This window comes from Etheostoma spectabile, unplaced genomic scaffold, assembly GCF_008692095.1.
Source record: "Etheostoma spectabile isolate EspeVRDwgs_2016 unplaced genomic scaffold, UIUC_Espe_1.0 scaffold00009133, whole genome shotgun sequence".
Lineage (NCBI taxonomy): Eukaryota > Metazoa > Chordata > Actinopteri > Perciformes > Percidae > Etheostoma > Etheostoma spectabile.
Window position 1 is genome coordinate 16,340 of NW_022603656.1, and position 14,955 is coordinate 31,294.

Sequence of the window (14,955 nt, forward strand, 5' to 3'; positions counted from 1 at the left end):
ATTTTCAGCGCTTCACCTTGCTGTCGGACGGCCCTTTACGACGGGAACTGAAGTCGTTATCTCCGCTCTTTCCAAAATAAAGGCTCTCTTCAAAATAAAGGCTCTCTTCAAAATAAAGGGTGACGAGGTTTTTTTCCAGCAGAAACGGGACAGAGACGAAATAGAGCATATAGAAATAAACGAGAGCGAGGGAATATTGATTAATCTAGTTCAAAGCCACCAAACTCCTTTGACAAAAACAGTCATTTTAAGTCGCAGAACACGGGAGTTGCTGCTCTACTGCTGCCTCCATCGGTTAGTTAGTTTGCCAGCGACTCCCGTGTTCCGCGAGGTACCATTCCTGTTTTTTATAAAGTCTGTTGTGATGTCCTGAGAGTTCGTTACACACACTTCACGTTCGTCGTATGTTATGTGTTCTTGTGCATCACTTTCCAAACTCTTACTGTAACGAAACGTGTAACTACGGTAAAAAGTACTAACTACCAGACTAAATCATATCACTAAAGATCTAATTTGTTCTCTACAGCGTCTGATAAACAGGACGAAGCTTCTCACTAAACTAGAAGTAGGAAGAGGGTTGAATCAGGGCCAAGCTGTAGGAGCCTAATCACCTCTACACTCACTTTATTCACGTACGGCTTCCACCGATACTTCATAACCTGTCCCTGCTGTGGGAAACAAACGCAGCACAAACACTCATCATTAGGAGGTCACTGTCATCGTGTGATCCAGTAGTCTGGCAATCACCAGACCAAGCTCAGTCTTTAAAGACTGAACGTTGTTCTGGGGAGTCTTCTCTGTAGTTTCCACTGCACAAGAGGCGTGATCAATGCGTATAGTTCAAATGACTCTGCATGCAATTGGACAGTCCTTCAACCAATCAGGTGACGTACAGCTGAGCTCCGTTGTTTTGGCCACCAGCCGGGCTGGCTGGTAAATTAGGCTTTTACCGAAGCCGGTTGATAGCGAGGCAAACACGTCCTTCTTTTGTAGGAATTGTTCCAGAGAAAACTCGCCTTTGAAATGTTTTAAAGCAGCAGCGACAGCGGCATCAACGGGTCGCTGCACCGAAGGGTGGCCGCCGTGTTGACCGTAAACAAAAAGCTGCCTGTTGTCGCGTCTCTATCGGCATCGTGCTAACCCCGCCAATAGCAACTTTCTGATTGGTCCCCGCTGATTTGTAACGGAGGCAGGATAGAATAAAGGACAGGTTTCGAAATCAAATCTCCGGCAGATCGGGCTTGGTTTACCCCGTCTAGTAATCCAGTAGTGCTGAAACAATTCTTTAAATTAGTGCTCATATTCTGCTCATTTTCTTTGGGTTTTTTCACTTTGTAAACCTATAACATGCACAAAAAAGATAGATAACAGCAACGGAAAGGGAAAAAGCCAAAAAGCATAATATGAGCACTTTAAATAAAGGATTATTATTGTGATGCTTGACCTTTTAAAACAGAGTAGTGTCTACTTGCGGCCCGTCGTCACTGTGTATGTGTGACACTAGTTTTTTAGTTTTTACTTGTTTCGCTTGAACTACTTTAAAGTAAAATGTTTTACAAAAGGAAAAAAACATCATCACAAAACTGCAAAAACTCACTTTCCTTCCATCTAATACTACTAATAGTTGTAATCGTAGTATTTTATGAAGATGCTTGGTTTACAGTCGCACCCATTAAACAGGACAGATGAGCAGTGTGTCTACGTACGGTGGAGTCTCTCCGCTCCTCTATGGGACTGTCTTTAGGGGTCAGGGTGACGGCCAGATCCAGGGTGCCCAGGTCCTGATCCGGGTGCTGCGAGTCCTTCAGCACCAGAGTTACAGGTATCGTCCTGTAACACACACACACACACACACACACACACACACACACACACACACACACACACACACACACACACACACACACAGGACAGGTGTGAATGCTGCGCATACTGCTGCACTCTCAACTCTACTCACGGCCATTTAAAAAAAAGCAGTGGGGAACCGTCAGGACCCCCCAAGAAATTCTAAAAAAAAATTGTTTTAAAAGTCATCACTCGTAAACGTTTTTTATGAACTCATAATTTGACAATCAACATCTAAACAAAACATTTTTGAGGATATAAACTAGGTGTGGGGCCTTTAAATAGTTACCATTTGAATATGTGAGACCTTTATACAAAGGGAGAAAAAGATGTGAAGCAACTTAGAACACAGGAATTTCAGCTTGCAGAGTGAAATTGAGAGTAAGATCAGAATCAGAATCAGCTTGATTCGCCAGGTATGAGGACACATCCGAGGAATTTGACTCAGGTTGGAGCAAGCCTCCGGAGATAAGAAACTTGGGTGGAGGTTGCAACCGTGACGGTGTGTAGAAAACATTCTGCTTTGCACAACACACTGCTTGTTGAATTTTAAACACATGAAAGAAAATCATTTCCTACATTCTTTTATTAAATAAAGTGAACACGGGTTAGAATATAAACGGCAGCACTTAAAAAGAAGGACAGGCACATTTTAAAGTGCAGCTTTCTACTAATTTTTACTTTCATCTAACATAAAAAAAACTCAGTGTTGTTTTGAGATGTGTTTCTTGCGCAAGTTTATATTGCGATAACGATAAAAAAATGATATATTGTATTAAATATTCAAAGCTGACTATTCAGTTTTCAGACTATCAGAATTCAAGTCGGCAGTTTTTAAATGAGAAATGATCTCTGTTGGAAACAAGTGGAGCTGTGTTCCTCATCAAAAACTCTTTCTTTTTACTTTTACTACAAACTGCAGCTGCTCTTACAAAGTCCATCTTGCTGCCTGCAGTCCAGTCTGCAGACAGTCGGGACATCAGACTCTGAGATACTCTCAAAGCGCTCCTCTTCCAGGAATGAAGCAGATCTTGATGACCCCCCCCTCCTCTTCCTGCTCTCACACACAGCCAGCTCCACTCTGAGCACACCTTTCCTTGTTCCCTCCCCTTCAGAGCTACAGTTTGCGGATGGGTGGAGCAGCATGCTGGGGAGGTACAACAGCGTATCACATGATGTTTTTACATCAGAGCTCAGACTAGTTTCACTTCTCAGGAAGTGAGACTCAGACAGTCGTTGTCACTGAGCGAGAGGTGAGATGGCGCAGAGAGGAGTTCAGCTGGACCGGGAAACCTTCTCTTGTTCCATCTGTCTGGATCTACTGAAGGATCCGGTGACTACTCCCTGTGGACACAACTACTGCATGAACTGTATTAAAAGCCACTGGGATGGAGAGGATGGTAAGTACAGCTACAGCTGTCCTCAGTGCAGGAAGACGTTCACACCGAGGCCTGTCCTGCTGAAAAACACCATGTTAGCAGATTTAGTGGAGGAGCTGAAGAAGACTGGACTCCAAGCTGCTCCTGCTGATCACTGCTATGCTGGAGCTGAAGATGTGGCCTGTGATGTCTGCACCGGGAGGAAACTCAAAGCCATCAAGTCCTGTCTCTTCTGTCTGATCTCTTATTGTGAGAAACACCTTCAGCCTCATTTTGAATCTCCTGCTTTCGAGAAACACAAGCTGGTGGAGCCGTCCAAGAAGCTCCAGGAGAACATCTGCTCTCGTCATGATGAGGTGATGAAGATGTTCTGCCGTACTGATCAGCAGCTTATCTGTTATCTCTGCTCTGTGGATGAACATAAAGGCCACGACACAGTCTCAGCTGCAGCAGAGAGAGCTGAGAGGCAGAGAGAGCTCGAGGGGAGTCGACTCAACATCCAGCAGAGAATCCAGGACAGAGAGAAAGATGTGAAGCTGCTTCAACAGCAGGCGGAGGCCATCAATCTCTCTGCTGATGAAGCAGTGGAGCACAGCGAGAAGATCTTCACTGAGCTGATCCGTCTCCTGGAGAAAAGAAGCTCTGATGTGAAGCAGCAGGTCAGATCCCAGCAGGAAAGGGAAGTGAGTCGAGTCCGAGAGCTTCAGGAGAAGCTGGAGCAGGAGATCACTGAGCTGAAGAGGAAAGACGCTGAGCTGAAGAAGCTCTCACACACAGAGGACCACAACCAGTTTCTACACAACTACCCCTCACTGGCACCACTCAGCCAATCAGCATCCAGCATCCAGATCCGTCCTCTGAGCGGCTTTGAGGATGTGACAGCGGCCGTGTCAGAGCTCAGAGATCAACTACAGGACGTCCTGAGAGAGAAGAGGACAACCGTCTCACTGACAGGGACTGAAGTGGACGTTTTACTGCCTCAACCAGAGCCCAAGACCAGAGCTGGATTCTTACAATATTCACGTGAAATCACACTGGATCCAAACACAGCACACACACGGCTGTTATTATCTGAGGGGAACAGGAAAGCAACAGTAATGAGACAACATCAGTCTTATTCTAGACACCGAGACAGATTCACTTACTGGTATCAGGTCCTGAGTAGAGAGAGTCTGACTGGACGTTGTTACTGGGAGGTGGAGATGAGAGGAGACGTTTTTGTAGCAGTCGCATACAAGAATATCAGTAGAGCGGGGGGGTCGGATGAATGTAGATTTGGACGAAATGCCAAATCTTGGGCGTTAGATTGTAACAACCACAGTTATACAGTTTGGTCCAACAATGTCCAAACTCCCGTCTCAGATCCTGGGTCCTCCAGAGTAGGAGTGTACCTGGATCACAGTGCAGGTATTCTGTCCTTCTACAGCGTCTCTGAAACCATGACTCTCCTCCACAGAGTCCAGACCACTTTCACTCAGCCCCTCTATGCTGGACTTGGGGTTGTAGACTCTGCTGAGTTGTGTAAAGTGAAAGACAGAAGTCATTTAAGGGTTAAATTCTGAGTTTTAACTCTTCGTCTTATTTAGTCTCCATGTTTGTTGCTGACAGCTGATTGTTGTCATTCTATTTTTTATGTTTTTCATGTGTTTCACGTTTTTATTGCTTTTTATTTTTTGCTTTTATCAACATTTATTGAGGTTTTAGAAGTGATGAGATGTTTCTGTTTGTTGAGAAATCATTCGGGGAGCCCCAGAAGCTCAAAATGAGCTTAGATGAGATCTGTTATTTTACCTTTGATTTGTTATAAAAGATCTTTCCTGAGATGATCTGTAGATATCAGCTGCTGGTTGTTATTCATGTATTTCTACACGTTATGTATCTGGGGGACAGGAAGACGTCTGGTACATAGAGGCGTCTTGTAATCCCATGTGGGACGGGCCAAATAGAATCAGATAGTTTCTCTTCCACTGCATGGCTCTGAAGAGAGAAAGCTCCAGACCTCCTTCATCCTGCACACGCTGTCCTCTTCGTGGACATTTGTAAAGAAATCTAGATTTACATGTATTAGTTGGGTGGACCAGGTGTTGTTATCGTAATCATAATCAATGAGTCATTCTCCTCTCTACATAGCTTTTCACCCAAGCATGCTTTACCAGGGGAGCCGACCTGCCCGAGTGGAACATACGCTGCAGGCTACGCTCGCCATTCTTGGGAAAGAAAATAAAAGAAAAACTAAAGTAAGAATCATTTGGTCAATCACAACATTAGAATCTGATAAAAGCCAGTAAGAATAAAACAAGCCATCTGTGTGTATATATATATACACATATATTACATATAGCCATCTGTATATATATTTATATATTATATATAACCATCTGTATATATATTCAAATATTATATCTAGACATCTGTATATATATTCATATATTATATCTAGACATCTGTATATATATTCATATATTATATCTAGACATCTGTATATATATTCATATATTATATCTAGCATCTGTATATATATCATATATTTATCTAGACATCTGTATATATATTCATATATTATATCTAGACATCTGTATATATATTCATATATTATATCTAGACATCTGTATACATATTTATATATTATATATAACCATCTGTATACATATTTATATGTTATGTATAGCCATCTGTATATATATACATATATTATATATAGCCATCTGTATATATATTCATAGTACATATTCACCTGTAAACTCTGTTATAGTAACAACCATCTGTATATATTATGTTCATTGTTCATAACTGTAAAAATTCTATTTATATTAATATCCACCTGTATATTATATTCAGTACATATCCAGCTGTAAATCTTGTTCACAATACTAGTTATCTATATTTTATATTCATAGGACAAATCTATCTGTAAACTTCTGTTTATAATAGTATTCATCTCTTTATTTATTCAGTACATATCCATGTCCTGCACTTATGGAACCAGTGTATATCCTGCACCTGCTGCTATTGCACTTCTGGTTAGACCCAAACTGCATTTTGTTGCCTTGTACCTGTGTAATGACAATAAAGTTGAATCTAATCTAATCTAATTTAATCTAATCTAATCTAATCTCTTGAAAGTGCTCTAATGATGAGATGGTTGCAGTTGACCCAGCTGACCACTAGAGGTCGGTATAAACATTAACACAGTTCTGTCTGTTTTTCCATTGATGGCACAGATTGTTCATGACTCAAAAAAATAAATACATTTTCTACATGTTTTTAGAAATAAAATGTAGTATAACCCAGGCTCTGAGTGATATATGAGCGGTGTGTAAGAAGCTTTAGAATATAGAGAGGAATGGAAGAGGAGTGTTTGGTGCAGGGTTGTCGATCCCATTATAAAGCTTTTTAGGATCCAGTGATTGTAGTTGGTCTCCAGTGGACTTCTTCAAGCTTTTGAGTAGTATATGTATTATCTGCTCTAGTTTTCTACGGTTTTAGACGGGGCGTTTCTAGGACTTGAGTAGATTTGGGGCTTAGCACAGACCCATTTAACCATTGTGTTGTCTTCACCTTCGGGACCCTCTCATATCCCTCAGGTTAAACTGACACGGGACTTATTTGGGGTTTTAAAAACAATTCTGAAATTAAATTATACTTCATAATCGACTAACAAATATTGTCTTTATCTGTATTTCAAACAGCTGAGATAACATATATGTTTGAGGTATCAAAAATAACACCAAGAATTTTAATAGTGGATCGATTTTGGGAGGCTAAAGGGCCCAAAATGCCAAAAGGGTCCCCCAGTGCGTCCAAACGTCAAAACGTGATGATTTCTGTTTTATTTTCGTTCAGAGTGAGGAAGTTTAACTCCATCCAGGTTTTTGCCTCCTTTAATCAGATTAACAACGACTGCACAGACTCTTTGGTTATAGATTTCATAGGCAAGTAGAGTTGGACATCATCAGCAAAACAATGATAGGAGATGTTATGTTTCTGAAAAATGGAACCCAGTGGCAGCATATACAGTGAAAAGAGGATAGGGCCCAGAATAGAGCCTTGAGGGACCCCGCAGGTAAGAGGAGCAGCTGACGAAGAGTGTTCAGCTAAATGAACAGAGAAGCTCCTATCAGTAAAGTATGACTGGAACCATTTCAAGACAATACCTTTGATACCAACACAGTGTTCAAGGCGAGATAAAAGGATTTTGTGATCCACAATATCAAAAGGCGGCAGTCAGGTCTAGAAGCACCAGCACAGCAGAGTTACCTGAATCCACCGTTAGAAGGAGATCAATAAAAACCCTTAAAAGTGCTGTTTCTGTACTATGCTGTGGTTTTAAGCCAGATTAGAACTTCTCCTGGATGCCATGGTTATTGAGGAATGTTTGTAACTGGTTCAAGACTAGTTTCTCCAGCACTTTCGAGAGAAAAGGTAGTTTGGAAATAGCCCTGAAGTTAAAGAGAACGTCAGGATCCAGATCAGATTTTTTGATAAAAAAGGGGGTCTTAAAGGGGCTGCCCACATGGCTACCTGTCTTAAAGGGGCTGTCCACATGGCTACCTATCTTAAAGGGGCTGTCCACATGGCTACCTATCTTAAAGGGGAAGGGTCGGCTGGTAATAATCATGTAAAAGGAGAACGGTGGTAGTTTACTTTTCTATCAAGCAGCAAAACAGGTTTTAGCGTCCACATCGTAACGTTCTGTGATGTGACTATCGCGCATGCGCATATCGCGATGTCGATGCTAAAACACAATATCGTTCAGCCCTACTTGCAATAATAATAAAGTCCTACATTTCTGCTGCTTCAGTAATTTGCTAAAAACTTTCTACATTCTTTTATTGAATAAAGTGAACGCGGGTTAGAATATAAACGGCAGCACTTAAAAAGAATGACAGTCACATTTTAAAGTGCAGTTTTCTACAGATTTTTACTTTCATCTAACACAAAAAAACTCGGAGAGTCTTTCGCGATGTGTCGCAGCCTTTTGAGATGTGTTTATTGCGCAAGTTGATATTACGATAACGATAAAAAAACATATATTGTATCAAATATTCAAAGCTGACTATTCAGTTTTCAGACTATCAAATTCAAGTCAGTCTTATCACAAACTCTTTCTTTTTACTTTTACTACAAACTGCAGCTGCTCTTACAAAGTCCATCCTGCTGCCTGCAGTCCAGTCTGCAGACAGTCGGGACATCAGACTCTGGGACAACATCACACCTTGAACTTTGAGCCTCAGAACTTGATGACCCCCCCCTGCTCTCACACACAGCCAGCTCCACTCTGAGCACACATGTCCTGTTCCCTCCCCTTCAGAGCTCCAGTTTGCAGATGGGTGGAGCAGCATGCTGGGGAGGTACAACAGCGTATCACATGATGTTTTTACTCAGAGCTCAGACTAGTTTCACTTCTCAGGAAGTGAGACTCAGACAGTCGTTGTCACTGAGCGAGAGGTGAGATGGCGCAGAGAGGAGTTCAGCTGGACCGGGAAACCTCTCTTGTTCCATCTGTCTGGATCTACTGAAGGATCCGGTGACTACTCCCTGTGGACACAGCTACTGCATGAACTGTATTAAAAGCCACTGGGATGGAGAGGATGGTAAGTACAGCTACAGCTGTCCTCAGTGCAGGAAGACGTTCACACCGAGGCCTGTCCTGCTGAAAAAACCCCATGTTAGCAGATTTAGTGGAGGAGCTGGAGAAGACTGGACTCCAAGATGCCTCCTGCTGATCACTGCTATGCTGGAGCTGAAGATGTGGCCTGTGATGTCTGCACCGGGAGGAAACTCAAAGCCATCAAGTCCTGTCTGCAATGTCTGGCTTCATACTGTGAGAAACACCTTCAGCTTCATTATGAATCAGAGACATTCAAGAAACACAAGCTGGTGGAGCCGTCCAAGAAGCTCCAGGAGAACGTCTGCTCTCGTCATGATGAGGTGATGAAGATGTTCTGCCCGTACTGATCAGCAGCTTATCTGTTATCTCTGCTCTGTGGAGGAACATAAAGGCCACGACACAGTCTCAGCTGCAGCAGAGAGCTGAGAGGCAGAGAGAGCTCGAGGGGAGTCGACTCAACATCCAGCAGAGAATCCAGGACAGAGAGAAAGATGTGAAGCTGCTTCAACAGCAGGCGGAGGCCATCAATCTCTCTCTTGTTGATGAAGTAGTGGAGCACAGCGAGAAGATCTTCACTGAGCTGATCCGTCTCCTGGAGAAAGAAGCTCTGATGTGAAGCAGCAGGTCAGATCCCAGCAGGAAAGGGAAGTGAGTCGAGTCCGAGAGCTTCAGGAGAAGCTGGAGCAGGAGATCACTGAGCTGAAGAGGAAAGACGCTGAGCTGAAGAAGCTCTCACACACAGAGGATCACAACCAGTTTCTACACAACTACCCCTCACTGGCACCACTCAGCCAATCAGCACCATCCCAGATCCGTCCTCTGAGCTGCTTTGAGGACGTGACAGCGGCCGTGTCAGAGCTCAGAGATCACTACAGGACGTCCTGAGAGAGAAGTGGACAACCGTCTCACTGACAGGGACTGAAGTGGACTTTTTCGGCCTCAACCAAGCCCAAGACCAGAGCTGGATTCTTACAATATTCACGTGAAATCACACTGGACCAACACAGCAAACACACAGCGTTATTATCTGAGGGGAACAGGAAAGCAACGTTAATGATACAACATCAGTCTTATTCTAGACACCCAGACAGATTCACTGACTGGTTTCAGGTCCTGAGTAGAGAGAGTCTGACTGGACGTGTTACTGGGAGGTGGAGAGGAGAGGGAGAGGAGGAGTTTATGTAGCAGTCGCATACAAGAATATCAGGAGAGCGGGGAGGTCAGATGAATGTAGATTGGACGAAATGCCAAATCTTGGGCGTTAGATTATAACAACAACAGTTATACATTTTGGTCCAACATTGTCCAAACTCCCGTCTCAGGTCCTGGGTCCTCCAGAGTAGGAGTGTACCTGGATCACAGTGCAGGTATCTGTCCTTTCTACAGCGTCTCTGAAAACCATGACTCTCCTCCACAGAGTCCAGACCACGTTCACTCATCAGCCCCTCTATGCTGGACTAAGGTTTTGTTGGTTTGGATCCTCTGCTGAGTTGTGTAAAGTGAAGTAGACAGAAGTCATTTAAGGGTTAAATCTGAGTTTTAACTCTTCGTCTTATTTAGTCTCCATGTTTGTTGCTGACAGCTGATTGTTGTCATTCTATTTTTATGTTTTTCACGTGTCTCCACGTTTGTGTTGGTTTCTCTTATTTTTTTTGTCTTTTATAAACATTTTTTGACACTTTCTTTGACATTTCTTTTCTAAACATTTGTGTGAATTATTTTGACATTTATTTGCTTGTATTGAGGTTTTAGAAGTGATGAGATGTTATTGTTTGTTGAGAAAATCATTCGAGGAGCCCCAGAAGCTCAAAACGAGCTCAGATGAGATCTGTTATTTTACCTTTGATTTGTTAAAAAAGATCTTTCCTGAGATGATCTGTAGAGAGAAAGCACCAGACCTCCTCATCCTGCACACTTTGTCCTCTTCGTAGATAAAAAGAAATCTAGATTTACATGTATTAGTTGGGTGGACCAGGTGTTGTTATCATAATCATAGTCAATAAGTGATTCTTCTCGCCTACATAGCTGGGATTGTGGTTGTAACTACGTGACTGTGTGGATGAAACCACTGAACGAGAGTCTTTGAGCAGACTGTCCTGATGGGATGTGTGAACCAACTGCAGCTTTACCTGATGAATAAACTAACATGAGCAAAGTCTTTTCTTCCTGTCTTCATTCCAGGGTTTCACCCACAGCTGACGGAGGAAATGGGAAAGTGATATGAGAGTAGAACTGAAGCACCCATATAACATGGTTAGCACTACACACTTCATTTCCTGCATTCTGGTGAAGTTGTTTGCAGCTTTTACTTCCTTTTCTGAATCAAGTTATGCTGGAAATATATTTATGTAAAGGGAAACATAGAGGACAATCTAAATATAAATACAAATACAATACATAATGGAATATATTGCAGTAAGACTCTCTTTGTATTGCCTTCATCTATTTATTCTCCTTTGGATCAAACCTCCTTAAATCTGCACATGACAATTATTCACCTCAATGACCCCTGAATTCATTTTAATGAACTAATAAAGCCCCGGGACTGTAATATTTCAGATGTCCGAGCAAGATTTCTGCTCATGTCCTAAACTTTGTGCACATTCAAATATATCTCATGTGTGTTCTCTGAGATATACACAGAGCACAAACACGACACACCTGCCGCAGCATGCCCACATTAGGGCGCGCACATCACAAACCTGAAGCTGCTTCATCTCTGGTTTTACAGAGAGTGGGTCACACTAACAGGTCTGCTTCAGGGCTCCGTGTAAATGTGCTTTTCTAGTCTTAACAACTACTCAAAGCGCTTTTAAATCATCATTACATCACACACATTCATACACTGTGGCTGAGGCTGCCGTACAAGGTGCCACCTGCTCATCAGATACACACTCACTCACAATGGTGCAGCATTGGGGGCAACTCGGGGTTCAGTGTCTTGCCCAAGGACACTTCGATATGGGACTGCAGGGCCAGGGACTGAACCACCAACCTTTCAATTGGCAGGTAACCGCTCTACCAATGAGCCACAGCCGCCCCGTGTGTCTGAGTCTGACCCAGAGACTGGAAACGTTACGTCACAGGAACTTCAGACAAAGTCAGTAGTATTGTTCTCCTAAACTTTGTGTTGGATGCATCAATGTATTAGATCTGGCTTTAATGTTTCTGAATGACACCTTTCACAGAGTTCCTCACTCACAGACGGGTTCCAGGTGATAGCAACAGATACGGCACGTCGGTCAGACCCGTTCCACTCGCCTCGGACAATTAAACTGGACAAAGTCACAGTTCTACCACAAGTTCTAGCAGAATGAAATAAGGAAACTTATGATTTCAGGGGTGTACATTACTGCTATTGTCCGGTTTCATATTTGTCAGTCAACCTTTCAAAATACACTCAGGGTTAAACTCAAAACATTCGAGACTGAAGCCTCGGCAAAATCGGCTATAGACACAACAGAAAAAAATCAATTTCACACAATTATTATGGTTCAACTTTGCAATTGATCCGAGGTTCACATGCAATCCAAAACGCGAGTGTTGATTCGTACGGACCACGAATCAACTAGGGTCTGTTACACCACTATTACGTAAGGGAACGTCCCACTTTGGGCATCTTTAAGAGCCAAGGAAGGTTGTGGCTTGGAGCTAACCCAACGTGCAATCAGCTACTGTATGCTGTACTGAATTAGAGAGCAGAGCATGCTAATGAACTCTTGTGTCATAGACCGGCCACAGCCATGTAATGGAAATGGAAAAAGCATTTTTTGTTTCGTAAAAGGGAGGGACACCCGAATATGATCCGGCTGACTTACCTCTGCTGCTCGAGGGACTCGAGGTAGAGGTACGCAGAACCCATGAAGTCGTCTTGAAGGCCAAAGTCGTAGTCAAACACCTGCAGAAGAGGAACAACAACAGACTCTTCTTCATTTATTGTTCATGTGGAAAAGCTCTGAGCAGGATAGCACGTGTCTGTCTTACCTTCACATACAGCGGGTCACTCAGACAGTCCACTATTAAAGTCGTTTTCTCGTCCCACACCGGGTTCAGGTTTTTGTGGATGGTTTTGCTTCTGAACACCTCTTTTCCAGCGAGCTTAAACTTGACATACGGATCACTGCTGCCTAAAAAGAAAAAGAAAAGTTATCACAGATGCATAAACTGGGAGGAAATAGGGCAGAGGGGACCATAAATACATACATACACACACACCCACACACACACACACACACACACACACACACACACACACATACACACTTACTACATAACATACATACATACATACCATACACACACACATAAACACACACACACACACCATACACACACACATACAAACACACACAAACAAACACACACACACACACACACACACACACACTTACTTACATACATACACACCGGACCTGCACTTTTGACTATAATATTAATGATTAATTTACATACATACACACATACACACACACTTACTTACTTACACATACATAATACTACACACACACCCATAAACACACACACACACACACACACACACACACACAAACACACTTACACACACACACACACACACACACACTTACTTACATACATACACACCCGGACATGCACTTTTGACTATAATATTAATGATTAATGTCCTTTTACAGACAAATGGTCCTTATTATTGTTATTATTGTTATTATTATTACTGTTATTTTTGTTTTCTCTATACTGTCTTTTACTGCATTTCTTGCAAAAAACTGATGCTGGAATTTCCATTCCTCCTCGTGGGAGTCATCCCAAAAGGATCAATAAAGAGAAGTCTAAGTCTAAAAGCACCAAGAGAAGAAGAAGAGGAGTTGACAGATAAGACGTGACTCTACCTCCTCTGTCCCTGACGGCCAGATTGTGTCCTCTCCTCAGCTCGACCTCCAGCTTGTACATCCCCGAGCTGGGGGGGGCTCGCTCAGACGTGACCCCCGAGGAGCATGGAGCAGCCGTGCCCTGCCAGGAGAAAGGAAACCATTCATTACAAACTGCACGATCATCACAATCATCACAGCGAACGCCAAAACACTCAAAATAAACTCACCGACATCTTCACAAGAAATAAAAAGCTGCTGCGCCCACGCCCACGCCTGCACACGGCTAACAGCGACTCAAGTGTCTGATTCAGCTCGGCAACGTGTCCCGGGGGGGGTGACCACTAACAGGAAATTGCACGAGAGTAGCTTCCTCCCATCTGATCAGAGTGTTTGTTGAGCTGATATTTTTTTTTCCATTCTTGTATAACCCCTTACTTCCTCTGCAGCAGCATCTCCTCTGCTGCAGAAACTGAACATTTAAGGGCTGCAAAGATGAATCAATCAGTCGTAAACTATCGATTAATCGGTTTGAGTCATTTTGCAAGAGAATAGAGTAATTATTCTCTGATGTCAGCTTGTTAAATGGGAATATTTTCTAGTTTCTTCTCTCCTCTGTGACGGTAAACTAAGGGCTAGATTTATCAAACCGTTTGCGCCTGTTTTCAGGCGTTAATTATTTGCAAAGACTGGCTTAACCGATGAAGGCTATTTACAAACTTGGTAAAATCGCAGATTGGCTGCCACACGAGCGAGAAGAGACAAGTTGCGCTTTCAATATGTGTTCGCCAGAGGTCTTGGGGAAAGTGGGAGTTCCACCCAAAACCGTGGGAGGATGCTGGTAAAGTGCCCTAATTATATATACTCAGCGGTATTTACAAAGACTGCCAGTATGAGCGCGCCCCCATTCTGCGTGGGAAATTGATCCGCCTCTTAAAAGCAGGTGTAAACCAGGTAGCGGGTTCCCTGGCACACGTCCTCTGGTGAAATGGCAGCAGTGATCCGAGCAAGACGGAGACATAGGACACGGAGACGAGCTGAAAGGATTTTTGTTTCCTCGGATCAGGGAGGCTCCAAAATCATGGTTGCGGCTGTCGCCATTGTCCCTCTACACGCTACGTCCTGCTGGGCCTTGTAATGCAGCACAGTGCCCTGCTACGCCATGAACTACTACAAACTATTATTTTTTGGGACTGTTATTGGCCCTTCTCTTCATTCTAACCCCAACCGGCCCGTCAGACACCGCCTACCAAGAGCCTGGGTCTGGGTCTGG

At 43.1% G+C, this 14,955-nt stretch overlaps 2 protein-coding genes across 8 annotated transcripts in view; one reads left to right on the forward strand and one right to left on the reverse strand.

Moving 5' to 3' along the window:
• LOC116679003 (multiple C2 and transmembrane domain-containing protein 1) overlaps window positions 1-14,045 on the reverse strand; it is a gene marked incomplete at its 3' end in the record, with an annotated part of 29,862 nt that extends 15,817 nt beyond the window's left edge. For 4 of the 6 annotated variants that reach the window (XM_032508750.1, XM_032508749.1, XM_032508748.1 and 1 more), the window contains 5 exon segments: window positions 1,707-1,830; window positions 12,654-12,733; window positions 12,820-12,962; window positions 13,704-13,824; window positions 13,913-14,044. In XM_032508750.1, coding sequence (XP_032364641.1) covers window positions 1,707-1,830; window positions 12,654-12,733; window positions 12,820-12,962; window positions 13,704-13,824; window positions 13,913-13,918 — 474 coding nt within the window. 6 annotated transcript variants of the gene reach the window in all.
• On the forward strand, window positions 2,848-10,393 carry LOC116679004 (tripartite motif-containing protein 16-like). 2 transcript variants are annotated; one of them, XM_032508752.1, is made up of 2 exons: window positions 2,848-4,420; window positions 9,987-10,204. In XM_032508752.1, exons 1-2 carry the CDS (start codon window positions 3,104-3,106, stop codon window positions 10,098-10,100), a joined length of 1,431 nt encoding a protein of 476 aa, XP_032364643.1. In that variant the 5' UTR covers window positions 2,848-3,103; the 3' UTR covers window positions 10,101-10,204. The 2 variants fall into 2 exon arrangements, with proteins under 2 accessions (XP_032364643.1, XP_032364642.1); XM_032508751.1 differs by lacking the exon at window positions 9,987-10,204 and adding an exon at window positions 10,299-10,393 and having other exon boundaries at window positions 2,849-4,726.
• Window positions 14,046-14,955: the final 910 nt, after the last annotated feature.

What these genes read in the sequence shown, in the direction of transcription:
- LOC116679004 (XM_032508751.1), top strand. Translation starts at nt 3,104, where the DNA reads ATGGCGCAGAGAGGAGTTCAGCTGGACCGGGAAACCTTCTCTTGTTCC. An exon ending in TCTATGCTGGACTTGGGGTT is followed by an intron (nt 4,727 to 10,298) that starts GTAGACTCTGCT and finishes GCTGGACTAAGG; the next exon opens with TTTTGTTGGTTTGGATCCTC.